Genomic DNA, 19,603 nt, shown 5'->3' with positions numbered 1-19,603 from the left:
TTTTTGGAAGTACTCCAACTCCCTTGGGTAACGGGAAGTTTATTATTGTTAATAAACTGTTTTCTTACATTAATTGAATGATTCACCACTAGCATATGGAATTATTTCAACTGCAAATCCAAATCAACCAATTTCGCATTTAAATGTGGAGTACGTTTAAAGACAATACATAAAGCAAAACTTCTGGGAGATGATCAAAACCCAATTGTCAGGAAACTAATCATGCGCATCCATGAAGTTCCATCCATTTACAACAATATGTTAAAAAAAAATTGGCATAGCAGCGCTTACGAAAATACCTCAAGGGAGGAAGGGAGCAGTTGGTAAACAAATGTAGACAGTATGAGTTATGTGCATAAAAATATTGTAGATATAAAAAAAAAAACGTGAGGCTGTCAGGGAAAGTAGGTGGAAAGATAATCTAATAATTTTAGAATCACCACCAAACACGTACCATATAAATGTTGTTATGAGAAATTCCATTTTTCTCAAACCCTCAGCCAAGTCCGAGGTTTTACAGAGCAAAACTTTAGCTGCCTGGAACATTAAAAAAAAAATTTCAGACTAATCATCTTGAACTAGAGTGGGAAGGCTACACCCATATACTTGGCAGGAACACATTCTTTAGGCTTGGAAGACAAAAACTCTCTACCATGTAAAAAGAAGTGTTTGCTTTCAAAAATTACATGCTTCAAATAGTCCATGCACTAGTCAAAATCACCTGCTGATGATGCTGAACGAACAGATCTAGGGTTCCAAGTACAGGTAGAAGAAAGGAGTAGGATAAAGGTAGCTTGGAGAGTAAAAGTGTGCTTTCTGGCAACAGAAACTTTATCTCCATTTATTTTATAGATTCATGCAGTTTCTCATTTGTCCCATCCATGCAACTCCACAGCAAGCACATATGTACTTTGTTCATAATCTTAAAGCTACTTAGCAGGGTCCATGTTGTTGTTGGTTGATCCCGTCCAGTCGGTTCCGATTAATAACGATCCTACATACAAGTGAATGAAACACTGCCCAATCCTGCACCATCCTCATAATTGTTATGCTTGAGCCCACTCCTGTAGCCACCGTGTCAACCCAACTCATTGAGAGTGCTCCTCTTTTTCGGTGACACTCTACCCTACCATGCACAATGTCCTTCTTCAGGGACTGGTCCCTCCTGACAACATGTCCAAAGTATGTGAGATGCAGTCTCCTCATTCTGGCTTCTAAGGAGCGTTCTGGCTATACTTCTTCTTAGACAGATTTGTTCGTTCTTTTGGCAGTCCATAGTTTATTCAACATTCTTTGCCAACACCATAATTCAAAGGTGTCAATTCTTCTTCGGTCTTCCTTATTCATTGTCCAGCTTTCACATGCATATGAGGCGACTGAAAATATCATGGCTTAAGTCAGGTGCACCTTAGTCTTCAAGGTGACATCTTTGCTTTTCAACACTTTAAAGAGGTCCTTTGCAGCAGATTTGCCCAATGTAATGCATTGTTTGATTTCGTGACTGCTGCTTCCGTAAGTGTTGATTGTGGATCCAAGTAAAATGAAATCCTTGACAACTTCATTCTTTTCTCCGTTTACCATGATGTTGCTTACTGGTCCAGTTGTGAGGATTTCTGTTTTCTTTATGTTGAGATGTAATTCATACTGAAGGCTGTAGTCTTTGATCTTCATCATAAATGCTTCAAGTCCTCTTCACTTTCAGCAAGCAAGGCTGTGTCATCTGCATAATGCAGGTTGTTAACGAGTCTTCGTGCAATCCTGATGCTGCGTTCTTCTTCACATAGTCCAGCTTCTTGGATTATTTACTCAGCATACAGTTTGAATAAGTATGGTGAAAGGATACAATGCTGACACACACGAAGTATCCCCTTGTTCTGTTCAAAAGACTGCCTCTTGATCTACGTACAGGTTCCTCATGAGCAAAATTAAGTGTTCTGGAATTCCCATTCTTTGCAACGTTATCCAAAATTTGTTATGATCCACACAGGCAAATGCCTTTGCATAGTCAATAAACACAGATAAACACCTTTCTGGTATTCTCTGCTTTCAGCCAGGATCCATCTGACATTAGCAATGATATCCCTGGTTCCACAGATAGCCTTTAATTGCTATCTTGTCAATTATCTAATTTATTCATCTAATTCCAAAGATTAAAATGCGAAGTTGGAAGATCCTTTAAAACAAGGATGATGTTTTACCAATCCTTCTAGACTCTAGAGTGCCTTCCTATTACAATCCTTATATAAATCAGGTGATCAATAAAGTTTTGTTGAATCGTTAATCATGGAGACACTATGAAGCTATAAAAAAAAAAATTTTGGTTTCTAGTGCTGACTTTGCCACCAACTGGTTGTGTGACTATGGGCAAATTGCTTGACTTCTCAGTGCCTAAGATTGAAAATAAGATCATTATAAAAATGCTTTGAAAACTGAATGAGCTATTATTACCGGGGTTACTGTAACAAATAGAGAAAGTAACGGCCTTAAAATATATAAGTACTCAAAGCTCCTGATGAGAATGCCCCCCAAAACATCTCACCATGGCTCCACACAAGCCTCAGCCCCTTGTTAGGTCTTCACAAGTCTCTTAGTTCCACAGAGTTGACTGCTTCAGATGTGGACCCTCCTTCTCGTCTCCTGGCTCACAGCAACTCAGGCCTACTATACCACACCTATGGTGATCAAAGAAAGCTCATCTACCATAAGATCTGGCACACGGTAGATGTTCAAGAACCATCTCGTTGAATGATTTAACAAGGACTAGTGTTAGACCCAAGGCCTCTGGGTTGCTCAAGCAGTTTGCACTTGACAACTAATCTAAAAGTTGGCAATTCAAACCCACCCAGAGGCACCGGAAGAAAGTCCTGGCAATCTGTTGCTATAAAGATTACAGTCAAGAAAACCCTATGGAAAAGTTCTACTCTGTAACATACGGGGTCATCATGAGTCGGAATCAACTCCATGGCAACAGGTTTTAGTGGTGGTCCCAGCTATTACACATTAGCTGTGCCTTCACGTAAGCAGAAAACTGAAAAACCAAGTGTAGAAAACGGGGCCTGGAACGTTAAGGCTTCTCAATGGTAAGGTCACTGTGCCTGTGCCTATACAGATACAATAGCCTAACCTACAGTTCAATGTCTATTCAATCTCCTGTCTAGTCCCCAGCAAAGGAAGATTATAAGGAAGTGATCTCAAAACTCCAGAGTTGTTTGTGATAATGAAGGAACTGAGTGTTAGAAATGGAACCATGCAAGGTTCCCAAGAACAATGCAGCGAACTCTAGTTGTTTGTTTTGGTTCCTCATCACACAATCCAGGGGTCAGAAGGGAAGACGGAAAGGTTCCCTAGTGAAGCAGTCCTTGGTTGCTTGTGCCAACTCAATGCAGTCACCAACCACAGCCATGGGGAATTCCAAAATCCTGCTTTTGTTACTGACTGTCTCTCCACTAAAAAAGCAAACATATCCTCTTTGCCTAAAGGCCCTTTTGTTTTATTTCATTCCCATGTCAAATTAATACAAATGTACAGTGTCTTTAGCCTCTGAGTACATCATAAAATTGTAACTTTCTTATAAGGGGTTCAAGGATCTTCATAAATGACTCACTAACAGTAAATGTTATGAACCCACAAAATACTCCTGGGAGATCAGTTTACCAGTTCTAAAGGAGGTTTACTAAAAATGTATCTAACTCCCCTCAATCTTTCATACCCTGAAATTTCCAGACTTTCCAATCAGAAACCAGAAAGCAGCAACTATAATCAGTAGAATGTTCAGCACTGAAAAAGGCCTAGGAGAGCCGAGTCCTCTTGTTTTATCAAAGAGGAAACAGCAGCCCAGCGAGGTTAAATGCCTTTCCTAGCGCCAACAAAGCTGGGAGGTAGAACTCAGCTCTAATTCACAGTTCAGTTATTCTTTCCTCTGCACTCAAGGGAGATGGCTGCTGAAGGGAGAAGAATCAGACCACTCTGATTTTCCTGTTCATCACAGTCAAAAAAGGGCCAGAAATAAGAAAAGCTGATAGGAAAGAGGCCTGAGTCCCTACTAAAAGTAAGAGAGAAGCGAACAGATGGAGCTATAGCTGGTATTCAGGCCTTTGTGTCGTCTTGAGCAGATCACTCAAACAAATTATGTTGTTCCATAAACAGATTAGCCCAACTTCCATGCACACAGCGATCTCACTTGTAGTGGATAAGTATTCTAAGATAAGCATAAAACTCGCAGACTGAAATCCAATTACATATGCTGTATACCCAACTAATTGGTAATGAGACTATTTTGTGCCAATAAATCAGGGGCCCTGACCAAAAAGCAGCTTTCCAATGGCTTCATGCAGAAACCATCCACCTAGGCACGGTAACACAGAGCTATTCTGATGTTGCTGAGTTCTGATTAGTTATATTACTTTTGTTAATTGAGAATGTTGCCTTCGTTTCCTCAAACTCTTTCAGGGTGGTTATTTTGCCTAACTTAGAGATTTTCCAATCTCCAATTATTTCATACACTAAATTCTCCAGTCCATTCATTCATCCTTTGGTTAAATATTATGTTTGTTATTTTAAGGTTCATGTTTATTATTTCAATTAAGCTAAACACTGACAGATGTGCAGAGAGGTTTTTGGCACGTCCACGCGTATTTTAAAAAGGGAACATAACCCTGAAGCATGGAGAAACTTTAAGCCTGAAAAATGATTTGCCCAAATGAGATCCAGTGAGAAGGCTACATTACCAACAAAGGCCATCTTAACCTCCCTCACCACCATCAAAACCTGGTGAGGTCTAGTGCAGGCTAAAACATCAGAGGGCTATTCTGAGTCCTCAGCTGCAGGCCCAGGCAATAACAACAATGACCAAATCGAAACTGAATTACCCATCTGGTGGCCTTGGGAAGAAAGGCAAGGTGCAGTGGATTACAAGAGGTAGATGGAGAGATACACCAGGTAGTCGGTTCTATTAATATTTAACATCACTGTTCTCTGAGACCAAGGAGAAAAATTAACATTAAAAAACTAGGACTTTACTAATAAAGCTGGGATTGAGGTTACTCACTGAGAACAGGATTTCTCAGTTGTTTGTCTGTCTAGATGACAAAATACTATTATGATGGCTTTAAAAATGAGTGATCCAAGTGCCAGGAAGAATGTAATATCTGACAGATCTATAGGAATAGGCTTAAAAATAAAAATTCACTAGCAAGTCACAGACCAAAGACTTAGAATTTTAAAAATCAACATTCTAGTTCTCCCTCAAATTTTTTTAATCTACAGAAATAATGGGAAATTAAAATTTTTTAATTTTTTCTCTCGGTAAAGAACATGGTTTCCCTGGGTGTATCTCCACTTATTCTTTACTTAATTATTAATATTTCAAATTAAATTTATAGGACACTTGAATGAGAAATAAAAGGTATTGAGAATAAAGGTTTAGACAAGATTGTGTATTCTTTCACTTAGAGTTGAATGATTTTTTTTTTCCCCCAAATCTGACATTTTACATTCTACATTTATTTCTGGTCAATTTCTTGCTCTTTAGAGACCTGGTCTTTAGTTGTCCAGAAAGGTAGAAGAAAGTATTTCATTATTCTATTTCAATTATTCATAAGAAGTTTTCTGTTCAATATGAATGGTAGTAGTTACAATTAACCAAGGAAAATTAAATACAGATTTAAATTTGTTTTGCGCACCATATAACTGCTGGCATCTATGACTCAGCTCTAGTTTTTTATGACAAAAACTGCTAGATGTCAGCAGTTTATTTTTTCTGGTCAGTAATGGAAAAATGATTGTATTTATTGCAATATACATTTGTAGACTAAGCTATACTTCAATAAGCAGAGCAATTCAAAATATATGGAGAGTAAGACAACATCAAGTAGTCACGGACCTCCCTTCTAGATTCTGACTGGAGTCAGCAATTCTGTCTCCTTAGGTTTAGGCTTTTAATTCATGGTTAGACAAACAAAAGCAAGATTTCCCAACTTAACACCCTCGAGTTAAGGACTCTGTTCATTTTCACCGAGAGGACAACTTAAAAGACTAAGGTCATAGAAAATGAACAAGCAAATGTGAGATTCATTAAAAACTTAGAGTTATGACCTTAACGCACTTAAGCTGGTAATTGTGTTTTTTAAATGAAAATATGAATCCTCCATCAAATTCTAAATAGAAAGCACTATATAAGAAAAATAGATTTTTAGAAAATAAACTCAACACATTGTTTGTATGTATGTATGTGTAATTGTTGCTTTCAAAAGATTCCCAGAAAAGAGAATGACGTCTCCCATTTCTATTTACTCTTCAGTGATTGTTTAATAGTGAAGTCAGTTTACATTTAAAGACATTCTGAATAATCCTATTAAAAATCCATGCAAACAAATGTGGCTCTTGTTTAACTCTTCAGCTATTTATCCATAAATCTCTTTAAGTGTTTCCTTCCGCAACACAGCTGTAGTTCAAGAGGTGGCCAGCAGTTGGCCTTAATTTCAGTGGCTTTTCACGAACTCCCAGATTTCTTTTCACCAACTTTTTAAATGTTCAATGCCTCAACAACTTTTTCATAACTTAAGAGCTTATGAAAAGCTCTCAAAAGGAGTCCAAAAGAAAAAAATTTTTCTTTTCAAAATAAAAACCAGACAAAAGGAAGCCACACACACTTTAAAGATGTTCTTTGCAAAACATTCTGTTCAGCATATTTGAAATGTCTCCAAAGGGATCAAGAACCACTTGGTTTGGAAGCAACAGTTGACAACTTATAACAGATTGGTTAAAAGCCAGTAGTGACAGCCACTAGCAGATCTTTAAAGTAGATTGGGAGATGTCTGAGATACCAGGCACTGGGCCTTACCAATTCTCCCCATTCCACTTAAACCATACCATTCAACTACAGTTGTTCAAAAGCCTCTGTTCTTTCTTCCTTTTATACTCTCCCGTCAAGACTGCAATCCTACTAAGGAGGATGCTTGTGGAAATGACTCACAAATCTACATCTCTGTTTCTGTTATATCTCATCAACCATCTCCAAATGCTGACTAGAACATTTCCACCAGGATACGCCATCATCATCTCACACGAAAAATATCCAAAACTCATTCATCCTTATCAAACAAATTCCCTCTTTCAGCTTCCTTGGCTTTATTAACATCAATCCCATTTTTCTGGAAACCAAGGTTTAAACCACAGGAGCCATACTGGATTCCCCGGTGATCACCATCACCCACATTCATGCAATACGTTGTATTTTTCAATGATGGCCACAACGATATCTTCCTTCCCACATGCACCTCTACAGTATCATCTTTTCACTTCCTCATTAAACTCGAGCCTCACTGCCATTGAGTCGATTCCAAGTCATAGCGACCCTATAGGACAGACGAGAACTGCTCCATGGGGTTTCCAAGGAGTGGCTGGTGGATTCGAACTAAAAGGTGGAGTCTAATTCTTCACCCCTTAAATCTGTGCTGGCCTTATGACTCTCCTGTAACTGAAAGAATGTGACGGAAGCAAACCTATCAGACTTCCAAAGCCAGGTCAGAAAAAGTCTGTGCAGCTTTTGCCTGGTTCTCTTAGAATACTCCATCTGGGGGGAAGCCAGCCGCCATGTAAAAAGTTCAACTACTTTGAAACTGCTATGCTGGAAAAGCCATACATAGGTACTCCAGTTCACAGAGTTGCCTGGCTATCTTAGTTATCTAGTGCTGCTATAAAGACATATCAGAAGTGGATGGCTTTAACAAACAGAAATTTATTCTCTCAGTTTAGGAGGCTAGAAGTCTGAATTCAGGGTCCCAGCTCCAGGGGAAGGCTTTCTCTCTCTCTGCTGGCTCTGGGGGAAGGTCCTTGTCATCAATCTTCCCCTGGTCTAGGAGCTTCTTGGCACAGAGACCCCGGTGTAAAGGACATGCTCTGCTCCTGGCTCTTCTTGCTTGACGGTAATGAGGCCCCCCTCCTTTCTGCTCGTTTCTCTCTTTTATATCTCAAAAGAGACTGACTCAAGACAAAACCTAATCCTGTAGACTTCATCTTCCCTTATTAGCATAACTGCCTCTCATCCTGCCTCATTAACATAATAGAGGTTAGGATTTACAACACATAGGATAAACATATCAGATCACAAAATAGAAGACAACCACACAATACCAGGAATCATGGCCTAGCCAAGCTGACACACATTTTTGGGGAACACAATTCAATCCATAACACCAGCCTTTCAGACATCCCAGCTAAGGTGCCAGAAATATGAACAGAGCTGTCTTGGACCTTCCTTACCAGCTAATCTGCCAAATGAATCCCACCACCAAATGATCTCAGTAAATGCCCTGGGGAGAAGAATCACCCCACTGAGCCTGACCTAATTCTTGAAATACAAAATCATGAAACATAGTAAAATACATCTGTAACTTCTAAGCATTTAATAGGTCATGTGTGGAGTTGTTACTACACGGGGCCAAATGTTAACTCAGACACCACTTCCTTCTCTCCATTCCCAGAACCATCTTCAGAAAGGAAGCCCTTGTCTCAGGTTTACACTGTTGTAACTGATTCCAGGCTCTCTTGACTATAATCTGTCATTACAGTATATCTAATCCAGCACCTCCAACCTAAAAACTGCTTTCACATACCAACCCCACAACCAACATCAAACTTATAATGCTTTTTACGCCTGAGATTTTCATAAATCTCTATTTTATATGAGCCATACAGCAAAAACCAGAGGAATCTGTCATAGGACATTCTTTGTTGTTGTTGTTGTTGTTGCTTTGTTTTACACGAGAGATGAAGAGATCAAAAGCTAAGAAGATTAACTAATCTCTGTACATCACTGCCAATAGATGAAACAGATATAAATAGAACTGAGATCTTGTCTCATAGATTACGATGCCTCCTATCATCTATTGCAGATCAAAAACGTTCAATGCATCTTTCCATCCCTCCTACAGCAAATCTGCTTTCAAAATACTCCATAATCACCTCAATCTATCCAGTTTAAGGTATTTCCTGCTAAACTTCAACCCACCATGGTAAGCTGGCTTTCTTGTTCACCTAACATGGCACACATCTGAACATTTGTTCATATTTCCCTTAACAAAAAATGCCACCCTTTTCCTTCTATCTGCTTAAACCTTATTCATTAGCATAAATTCCACCTCCTCCATGAAGTCCACCAGCCTAGTCCTGTTGCTTTCTCTCTGCTGTTCCTACAGAATTGGTAAATTTCACCCAAAATTTGGCACCTAATTATGTTGGACTGTCTACCTTCTTTCAAGTGTGTTGGTCTGACTTCCCAGGCTGGTATTCAGCCAGCACACATCCGTATATACAGCAAGGCTGGGTATTCACAGCAGTGTCTGTTCTGACCAGCCAGTGCCCATGCTAATTAAATATTTTGAATTTCATACCTGCTTATTTCTCAAACTAAACCATAAGGTCTTTAAGAACAGGAATCGTGTCTTATAAAGCAGTACTATCCCCCACCAAACCAAGCATGGTACCAAGCACACAGCTAGCGCTCATTATATATTTCATTGATTTGAAGTCTGTTGTGAGAAAAAACTACTCATGTCTACACTGGAAACAGAGTTGAAAAGATAACACAATATTTTCAGGATCAGCAGTTTAATGTCACAGACATTTTGAAAGCATCATTTAAAGACCCTCTGCAGCTCATAACTGCCAAAATGTTTTATAAATGTTTTTACCAGGAGTGTGAAAAAAGTGTTTCAAAAATATTCAAGGAGTAGATGTCTTAACAGCTCAAAATAAAATGTTTGCTGAGGCTACAAAGCTGGCAGAACTCTGCTTCATTTCAAAAAGTTTCCAGGCAATGGAAATGTTTTCCTGGAAAATACTACCTTTTATTTAGAGAACACTTGCCATGAACACTTAGTCATTAAGTAATTTAAGGTTTCCTCCCAAGCTCTTTGGAGGAAAGCTATTATATGAATGAATGAAATTATCAGCACCTATAATGTCTAACAGTAATAACACATTTCTCTAAATACATGAAGTTTACATAAATATCTTTCTAGGGTAAGAGGATAGGAAAAGCCCCTGTACTTTTTGATCTACTTACTGTTCTTTTCAATTTTTCTGTAAGATAAAATGATGAAGCAAAAAACAAAATCCTTAAAGTGTTTCTCTGTCTGTAATATACACAAATCCGAAAACACTGGTGAGCGTTATTTTATTCCAAATGCCAAGTACTTTTCAAACAGCCAAAACGTTTATTTCATTCAATGAACAGACATCGTAATTTCAAAGCTATTTTTAGCAAAAATCTCTGCCTTTGCTTCAAATCCCCTTTCAATGAGAGAGCACGCGGTTTGGACCTTTCACTCAATCATGCCTAGTAAGACCCACAAGGAAACCTAAGGAAACAATTTCTTCTAAGAGTTTTATCGCCAACTGCAGTCTCACTCTTTTAAACATTAAAAGACATAACTTCGAGCGCATGGCTTGTACATCAAGTCTGTACAAAACTTACACAAAAGGATGTTTGTTTTGTTTTACCTGCTTAGGATTTCAGTGAGTTTCACAAAGCCAGTGTAAGCCAGTTCAAATGCTCCTCTGTGCCTGGATTGTAAAAGGTGTTGTTTAAAGTAATCTCCTATGTCTTTTACCTTTAAAAAATAAAAAATAAATGTTCAATTTATGCACACATTTACAGGTTTATGTACAGCAGCATATCATTTAGAACCCAGGTACAGATGCCCACTGTTTACCGTGGACTATATGACAGGTACTGTTTTAAGCATTTTTTTTAATGCCCACTAATCCTATAAAGTAAGTACTATTATTAAATCCACTTTACAGATGGGGAAACTGAGGCCTAGAAAGGCTAAGGAACTTATCCAAAGTCACTCAGCATGTAAGTGGTGGAGTCAACACATGAACCCAGGGAGGCTGGCTCCAGAGTCCGCCATCTTTAACTGCTGCACTAGAGCTGTGAGCTGCCAGCTTCACAAAAACCTCACTGTTCGATAATTCATGTCATTCAATACCATCAGCAAACCATGCAAGGCACACAACCCTCACACACCCAGGCCTAGGTGAAATAATTACCTTTTAGGATAGGCAAATGTTAATGGCAATGACAATTTAGTATATTTAGGGGCTCCCAAAAAAGTGACAGCCTTCACTTTGAGTCAGAACCATGGAATTTACCAGAACACCAAACAATCGCTTTCCTACATGTTGCCTTTCTTCACACAATGCAGACAAATTTGATACTTTACAGGTTTTAAATCACGTGATTATAAACTAATCAACAATCAGCTGTTGACTGAGGGTTTTGTGCAGAATTAACTGTTAAGTTCGTTAGGAAGATTGTGCATTCCTACCATTAGATTTAGTGGTGCCTGCTGTAATACCGGTTAAGTGCTACAACTGCTGACCAGAAAGTTTGCAGTTGGAATCCACCAGGTGCTCCCTGTAAACTCTATGGGGCAGTTCTACTCTGTCCTACAGGGTAAAGTCAGAATCAACTCGACGGCAATTGTTTGTTTGTTTGTTTTTCATGGGTTGTTGTACTAGTTGCCCTTGAGTCTGTTGACTGACTCACGGCAACTCCATGCACAACAGGATCCGACAGTTGTGCTGCACAGGGTTTTCAATGGCTGATTATCAGTAGCACTAGATCTGTCTTCCTCGTCTGTCTTAGTCTGGAAGTTCTATGCAAACCTGTTCAGCATCACAGCAACACAAAAGCTTCCACTGACAGATGAGTGGCGGCTATGCTTGAAGTGCATTGGCTGGTAGCTATCAGCTTTAGAAAAGTCAGGTTTTGTATAAAACTCCAGACCAAAGCCGTAGTCAGCTATCTCTTGATCTAGGTGTCCCCAGCAAGGCTGTACGGTGAAAAGGCAAGTTATCCCAGATGTCTCAAATATGCTTACTTAGAAACACCTTCTACTTCAGCACACAGCAACTCATAGCAACTCTACAGGACAGAGTAGAACCGCCCGATGGGATTTCCTAGACTATGATCTTTACGGGAGTGGATTGCCAGATCTTTCCTCCCACAGAACGGCTGGTGGGTTCAAGCCACTGACCTTTCAGTTAGCAGCTGAGTGCTTAACAACTGCTCTATCAGGGCTCCTCACCCAGTGCTAGGAGTAGTTGACCATGTGATCATGGACAAGTGTCTCAGTTTCTTCATCTGTAAACTGTACTTGCCTTATATGAATACTTACCTCACTGGTCATTGTATTAAATGAGTTAATATCAATACCTACCTCAGAGGGTATTATATTAAATGGGCTAATAAGTTTAAAAGCTCAGAATAGACCAATATTCTATAATCCAACTCAATTCAACTGGATTACATTTGGGGTTCCAAAAAAAGGAAAAGTAAAGCCATAATCTACACTCTGAAAATCTGATTAGAGAGGCAACGAATGATGCATTTAGAGAAACAAGAATCAGATGTGAGACCAACAAAGAACCAGAAAAGTACACAATGAAATTCTAACACTTTAATATCCCAGAGAGTGACGTGTCACATTCTTCAGTTAATGATTTCCCGTAAAGATCCAATGATACTCTCAATTTTTAAGACTTTTTAAAGGCCACATACTACTAGTTGTCAAAAGACACAGTTAAGATAAGCCTTATGATTTTATCTTCATTACGGTAATATCAGAGTATATTTTGAGCCAAATTATCAAGCCTTACATCTGAATTCAACCCCCAAGACAGAGGTAAAGGTCATTAATCCTACAACATAGGGATCAGAAGAAACACCAGCTAGCTAATTTGTTATGACCATAATTTCTATTATTAGAGAAACAAAAGAAGACTTCTAAGGTGTTTCAAGACACAGAAAATAAAAACAGAAGCCATAAAAATGGAATCTCTCTAACTTCCTTAGTTTTTTTTTTTTCATAATGTTACAAATATTAACCACACTTCAGAGAAACTTAAATTTTACTGGTACAGTGTGTCTCTGTGAATTTACAATGGTTCACAATCTACTCTATAAGCAAAGATCAGATTTTCACTGCTTCCTTTAACCTAACTCCCTTCAAAGGGGAACTAAACCAAAAAACATCTAATAAAATCAGACTGCAGAAGTGTGAGCAGTGGGTGGTCTTCCCAAGGGTGGGCCTCACCCATGGGTAATCCTGGCCCCCAGAAAACAGAATAAAGTCCAAAGGACTAAAGTGAGATTTAGAAAGCTTTTCTCATTTCATTCTATACTCAATAACCTCCGAAAAAACCTACCCAGGCTTATTCTGCATTTTTCCCTTTAAAGAGAGGGTAAGATTCCTGTAATCACCAACTATTTCTTTAGCACCTTGTCAAATGCATAGTAGCTTAGTGCTGGGGTGGTAGAGAAGCACAAAACAAGATCACTGTCTTCAGGAGGCTTTCACTTCTGATAGGCAGAGAAAACCAATATGTTGGGTGGTACTCATTAGAAGCATAAGAGTTCTAAGAAATGAAAGACCCTTTTGCACAGGAATAATTATTAGAAAAGGCTTCATGTCTAGACCTTAAAAAGGATACTTGGGTGGACCAAAATGGAAGAGGGCGTTCCAGGTAGGTTAATTAACATGAGAAAAGGCTGGGAGACTAAGCATTTATTAAATACTTGCTGGGGTACCAGGGTGGTAAAAAAGATTGGCTGTTAACTGAAAGGTTGGCGGTTCAAGTCCACCCAGAGGTGCCTTGAAAGAAAGACTTCTCGATCCACTTCCAAAAAATTAGCCATTGGAAACTCTAGGAAGCAGTTCTATTCTGACATACATGGGGTTATCATGAGTCTGAACCAACTTGACAGCAACTGGTTTAGTACCTGCTCCCTACCAGACCAATCACTAAAAAAGGACACCATGTTTGGTAAAGTAGGAGGTCAGCAAATACAAGGGAAATCCTTAATGAGACAGGTTGACACAATAGTCACGACAATGGACTCAAACATACAAACAATCATGAAGATAGCATAGGCCTGGGCAACATTTCATTCTGTTATACATAAAGTCCTCAGAAGTCACAGCCAACTTGACAGCAACTAACATCAACTACCTACCAGACACTTTGCAAGATCTTTTTTTATGAATGAACACAGGATATAGCAGGGAAGGTTGGCAGACCTACCTGACTGAGGTAGAGGTTTCATGCTGGAAGACAGAGGAAGACAGTGCAGTGAGGTACAAGTGTGCCCAATTATAAAGGGCGAGAAGAGTCAGCAACACAGTACAGTCTATGAGCAACAGGACAGAGGAAGGGTCATGCTGTAACCCTCCCAGTGGACAATCAAACTTCAGGGAACAGATTTAACCCAAACTACTTAGAAAATTAATGATAGCAGTCAGGCTCAGAAACAGATTTAATTTTAAAAATGAAACAGAATTTAGAAGTCCTCTGAAAAACCCAATTCAATTGCCTTTCTACTATATACCACTGAGTTTCCGTTTAAATTTCCCAGAAGGCTTTCTTTTAACATGATAATGCCTTCATTATTTTTAATAAATAACATACATCTCAGGGTTTTCTAAAGGAAAGTAAGGTAGAATGTAAAAATCTGGCACTGATTTCTGCTCTTCAAATTAAATTTCTAGTCACTGTCTTTTTAAATTTTATCTTGCTTCTCACTTTTTTATAAAACATACCTATCTGCCAGCAAATTAACAAGCTTTGTGGATTAGGTATAAATTTCTACAGAGGAAGACAGCAATAGGCTATATCTATATAAAAAAAAAATGTCTATAGGCATTTATAATTTATCAGCAGACTAATTAAAAAAATATGTTGCCGTTGAGGCAACTCCGACTCATAGCGACCCATACGACAGAGTATAACTACCCCATAGAGCTTCCAAGGAGCACCTGGTGGATTTGAAATGCCAATGTTTTGCTTAGCGGCCGTAGCTCTTAATCACTACACCACCAGGGTTTCCAGCAGACTAATTAGGGGAGCTGAATGCTCATACAGAACATAAAACCTAAAAAGGATAAATGCAAATACATTATTTATCTTTTATCTATACGATAAAAAGCAATACAGTAGAGAAATTAATGCTAATCCTACTCACTATATACTAGGTAATCCCAGTAGGATTTTAAGTATAGGTGGGATAGTTCTACAAATAGTATGTGCAGTGGTTAAGAACGGGAACTCCGGTGCCAAGAGGACTGAGTTCAGAAACTCTACTCAACCACTTACTAACACTAAGCAATCACAGTTCCCTCATCTATGAAATGGGGATAAAACTAGAACCTACTTCACAGGATAATTGAGAAATAAATGAGATTATGCATATGAGTATTTAGCAGAGTACCTGGCACAGAGTAGCAATCAATAAATGTCCATTTTTGTTTTTATTTTGCATTGTAAAATAGTGAGACTTTAATCCCTGAACCTTAATTTAAATTCTTACTTAAAGACAAAGTCACTTCTTAGGGCCACATAAATCAGAGACTACATCAGCCTGAGACCAGAAGAACTAGATGGTGCCCAGCTACAACTGATAACTGCCCTGACAGAGAACACAACAGAGAATCCCTGATGTAACAGGAGAAGAGCGGGATGCAGACCTCAAATTTCTCATAAAAAGACCAGACTTAATGGTCTGACCAAGAATAGAAGGATCCCGGAGGTCATGGTCCCCAGCCCTTCTGTTAGCCCAAGACTGGAACCATTCCCAAAGCCAACTTTTCAGACAGGGACTGGATTGTAAGACAGAAAATGGTACTAATTAGGAGCAAGCTTCTTGAGTCAAGTAGACACATGAGACTATGTGGGCAGCTCCTGTCTGGAGGGGAAATGAGAAGGCAGAGGGGGACAGGAGCTGGCTGAATGGACACGGGGAATATAGGGTAGAGAGGAGGAGTGTGCTGTCTCATGAGGGGGAGAGCAGCTAGGAGTACATAGCAAGGTGCATATAAATTTTTGTATGAGAGACTGACTTGATCTGTAAACTTTCACTTAAAGCACAATTAAAAAAAAAAAAGACAAAGTCACTTCTTAAAACCTTGGGAATGTCAACAGTTCAGAGTTTCTAATTCCAGTTTGGTTAAACAGAATATTTTAGAAAAGTCTATACTCCAGTAAGGTAATGAAGTTCTAAACTGTACATTCTCTACTATAGTGATTTACTACTAATACGGGATTTCTTCCAAGCCCAAACATTGTTCTCCCACACTATAAGAACAAAGGTAATAGTTTTCGGGCATTCAGATGTCTTGTTACCAGAATGTTTATTCTTTGCTTTCTAGGAAATTCTTAACCATTTGCCATTTTGACTTTGTTCTTTAGTCTGACTTTTTAAAATGAACTTCTCTCTTATATCCCCTATTAGATTCTAAAGCCCTTTGAGGTCAGAGAACCACGTTAGACTTCTTTATATCCCCATAACACCTTAATAGTAAGGCAGTCAATAAATACGTGACTTAGTGATGTGCTTATAGGCTCAACTTCATTTCAAAGCTTAAAGTGGACTTGCATTCAGTATAATTCAATGAATTTTTATTCGTAATTTCTAGGGGGGGAGGAAAACAAACTTCGGCAAAGGAAAATACAAAAGGCAATTTCTTTAACTTATGAATGCTAGTAAATGTACATCCCACTTGTAGCCCATTACAGAAAATCTAAAACAGTAACAAAAGATACAGAAGGAACCTCCGAACCCAGTTAGCCACGTGCATCATGAAAGTTACAATAAAATCTAAAACAGGAATAAGAAAACAGCTCATTTCTAACAGCTGGCAATTGTTTTTGTTCACATGATTTCCATAGCAGTTATTACTAGGAAAGGAAAAGCAAGTATGAAAACTCTACCCAAAAGCTTCTTTTTATGAATATCAGGGGGAATACATAAGCGTATAAATTAATACACAGATAGAGGAAGTTGCTTCATGAAATCAGTAGCACGGGGTATCAGATAGCCCATGGAAAAAGGACGAACAACATGTATCAAGCAAAAGTTCTATATCAGCAAAACCTCGAGGTTGAAACCCAGACGCAGACAAGTCAGGAAGTTGTTGAGATAAAGTTGCATGCCCTACTCACTCTTTAAGGGTCTCGACTTACAACCCTCAGAGCTGGTTTTATCTCTGCCTCTCAGACAGGGACGTTATGAAAGAACCTTTCATTATGTGCTGACAGAGTAAGAGGAAAGGCAGACGTGCCTCTCAATGAACAGATTTTCGTCTTGGTGAAGCCGGTGGGACACACTGCTTCACAAGAAGTGACCTAGGGAGATGGGCCATTTGCTAAAACTTTTGTTAGCAAGTTCCCTTACCATCCCATTGTTTGCAAAAATGTGGTTGGGTATCGGAAGCAGGGAAAATTGAATGTAAAAGAAAAATTAAAGTAGCTGTTCAGAACAAAGCATGTAGCCCTGTGCCACATCAGAACACAGGATGGGAAGGAGAAGAATTGGGTTCTTATCCCAAAGCTGCCACAAACCAGCTTTGTGATCTTGGGCAAAAGGGGGAACATCCAGGGGTTTCAGTTTCCTTTTGTACAAGAGAGATGAATAATACCATCTCTGTGATTCCTCCACCTCAGGTAGTTTGTGGAGACAGCACTGAAAACTCAGGGTCACAAATGAGTACCAGTTCTTGTACAACCACAAAAACCCCCAAATTGTAATCTCACTACCTTTTAACTACCTATACACTATATAATAATGTATGTAGAACTGAAGTGATCACCTCTTTAACAAAGGGCCTGAAAATCAGGGTGGCCTTAAAAAATTAGGCTATAAAAGAAATCTTCGCGGTCCTTCTACGTTCCAGCCCTGGAATCTCAAATTCTAAGAGTGAAGGGTTAGTAGAGAAGCATCAGGCAGAATGTTAGTATCTTAGGCTGTCTGAAGCAGCTTCTTTTATCCATTTACAGAAAGGTGGACCCCAAGTTATCCTTGGGAATAAGATATCCAAGTCCTATATTCTCCCCCACCCCATGCGTTACACAGTACAACTGCTCCGTAGAGCTTCCTTGGCTGTATTCTTCTCACATGGCGGTGGCCATGAGTCGGAATCAACCCAACGGCAATGAACAGCGCAACTCTTGTAGAGAAGTAGATGATCAGGCCTTTCTTCTGTGTAGACACTGGTGGGTTAGAACTGCCAATCTTTAGGTTAATAGTTCAACGAGCTTGGAAGTCCATTCACTGCCTTTGTCTCCGCAGGTCTGCTGTATTCACACTTCGGTGCTGACTCTTAAATCAGTAGTTTTGCCACAAGGTGTGCACAACAGATCCAGCGTTGCCAGAGCGACTTTGCACTTTGGAAGGAAGAGTGTGCCTTAGGCATGACCCAGCCATTTAAATGTAAATGACATTCTTCTCTGTCGTTTATACTTTTAACTCTTAAAAGTTTTAACTACAAGGGGGTACTTTTAATTACAGGAATTTCACAGAGCAAAATTTCATTATTAAAAGCAGGACTCCTCACATAATGCGACAAACACTAATTTCTTGCTGACTCTGGGTTTTCATGGATTAAGTGCTCCTACACTGAGACATTTCTTTTTAAGGTCATCAAGCTGAGGAATAAAGTTTGTAACGAAAACCAGCGTTTCCATTTAGAACAATGCTATCATGTATATTCCTGATCACCCACTCGGTCTCTTCTCAAACCTACGTATGTGAGGGTACAGCATGACCTTCCACAAGGAAAAACGGCTGGACTTCATTAGAAGGGAAACTATTATTTTACAAAAAAAACAGGGTTCTATTTTTTACGCAGGAAAAAGGTCACTGGAAGAGTTCTGGCTTCTCTGAGTCTTTTTGTTGTTGTTTGGTTGGTTTTCTCTTTTTTACAAGCATCTTTCTCATTTTCTATTAATTCTCAATGTTACATGTTTATTCCCTATAAATAAAAGTCATAACATTTGGGTGCTGTGTACAAAGTGTAAAGGCAAAATGATTTTCACAGGAAGCTTTCAGGTCTTTTTCAAGTACAATGAAAGCAAAACATGTTTCTCTTCACTTTTGTTTAAAGCACTATCCAACAAACCAAAAAAACTAGATGTTTTAACTTGTCCTTGGAAAGAAAGTTGGGAAGCCAAGGGACTTTGCACATGTTTACTCCTTAGCGAGGTGGTGAACATCAGTGAAGTCATCATTAATCATAGCTGGATTCCTCAGTGAAGATGTTGGCATTGGCACCGTAGGCAGGCACCAGCAATGACTGCAAGTAACGCCAGGACACTGATGCCTATTTGATTTGGAAGAGAGCGAGGAACATAATAATGCTGGCAGTGTACTGTTCTCTCTTGCCTTTCTCCATCTCGGGGCCTTGCAACATTATAAGTCCAGCTGTTAACCAGATGTAAGCTCAAGAGCCACAAAGAGTGTGAGAATAAAAATATTAGCATTATTTCCATGGCACTAGTCACATGATTCTCACAGAAATAATCAGCATACTACAATATTTATTTTGTTCTTGAATGTTGTAACACCCTAGGGAAAATATTCTCTTTATTTGAAAAAGGTTAAAAATGAAAGTACGGGTATATCTTCGCTGGAAAATGGTGGGAAATGGGTTTGTTGAAACCATATGGAAAGGAAGAGGGAATCAATTAAAAACAGAAATCTAATAAATCTAAAATATTTCCAAATGAAATGCTTGTGGTAAGCTAATTTCTTGTAAACACTGCA

General features: G+C 38.9%; 1 protein-coding gene across 6 annotated transcripts in view; it reads right to left on the bottom strand.

Moving 5' to 3' along the window:
• The window catches only part of THADA (THADA armadillo repeat containing), a 360,989-nt gene that overhangs the window by 294,181 nt on the left and 47,205 nt on the right, over window positions 1–19,603 (bottom strand). For all 6 annotated transcript variants that reach the window (XM_049870444.1, XM_049870443.1, XM_049870447.1 and 3 more), the window contains one exon: window positions 10,504–10,613. In XM_049870444.1, coding sequence (XP_049726401.1) covers window positions 10,504–10,613 — 110 coding nt within the window. The remainder of the gene's footprint in view (window positions 1–10,503; window positions 10,614–19,603) is intronic.

This window comes from Elephas maximus, chromosome 26, assembly GCF_024166365.1.
Source record: "Elephas maximus indicus isolate mEleMax1 chromosome 26, mEleMax1 primary haplotype, whole genome shotgun sequence".
Classification (NCBI taxonomy): domain Eukaryota; kingdom Metazoa; phylum Chordata; class Mammalia; order Proboscidea; family Elephantidae; genus Elephas; species Elephas maximus.
The sequence above is the reverse complement of the archived record's forward strand: the minus strand, read 5'-3'. Positions and strand labels throughout refer to the sequence as shown.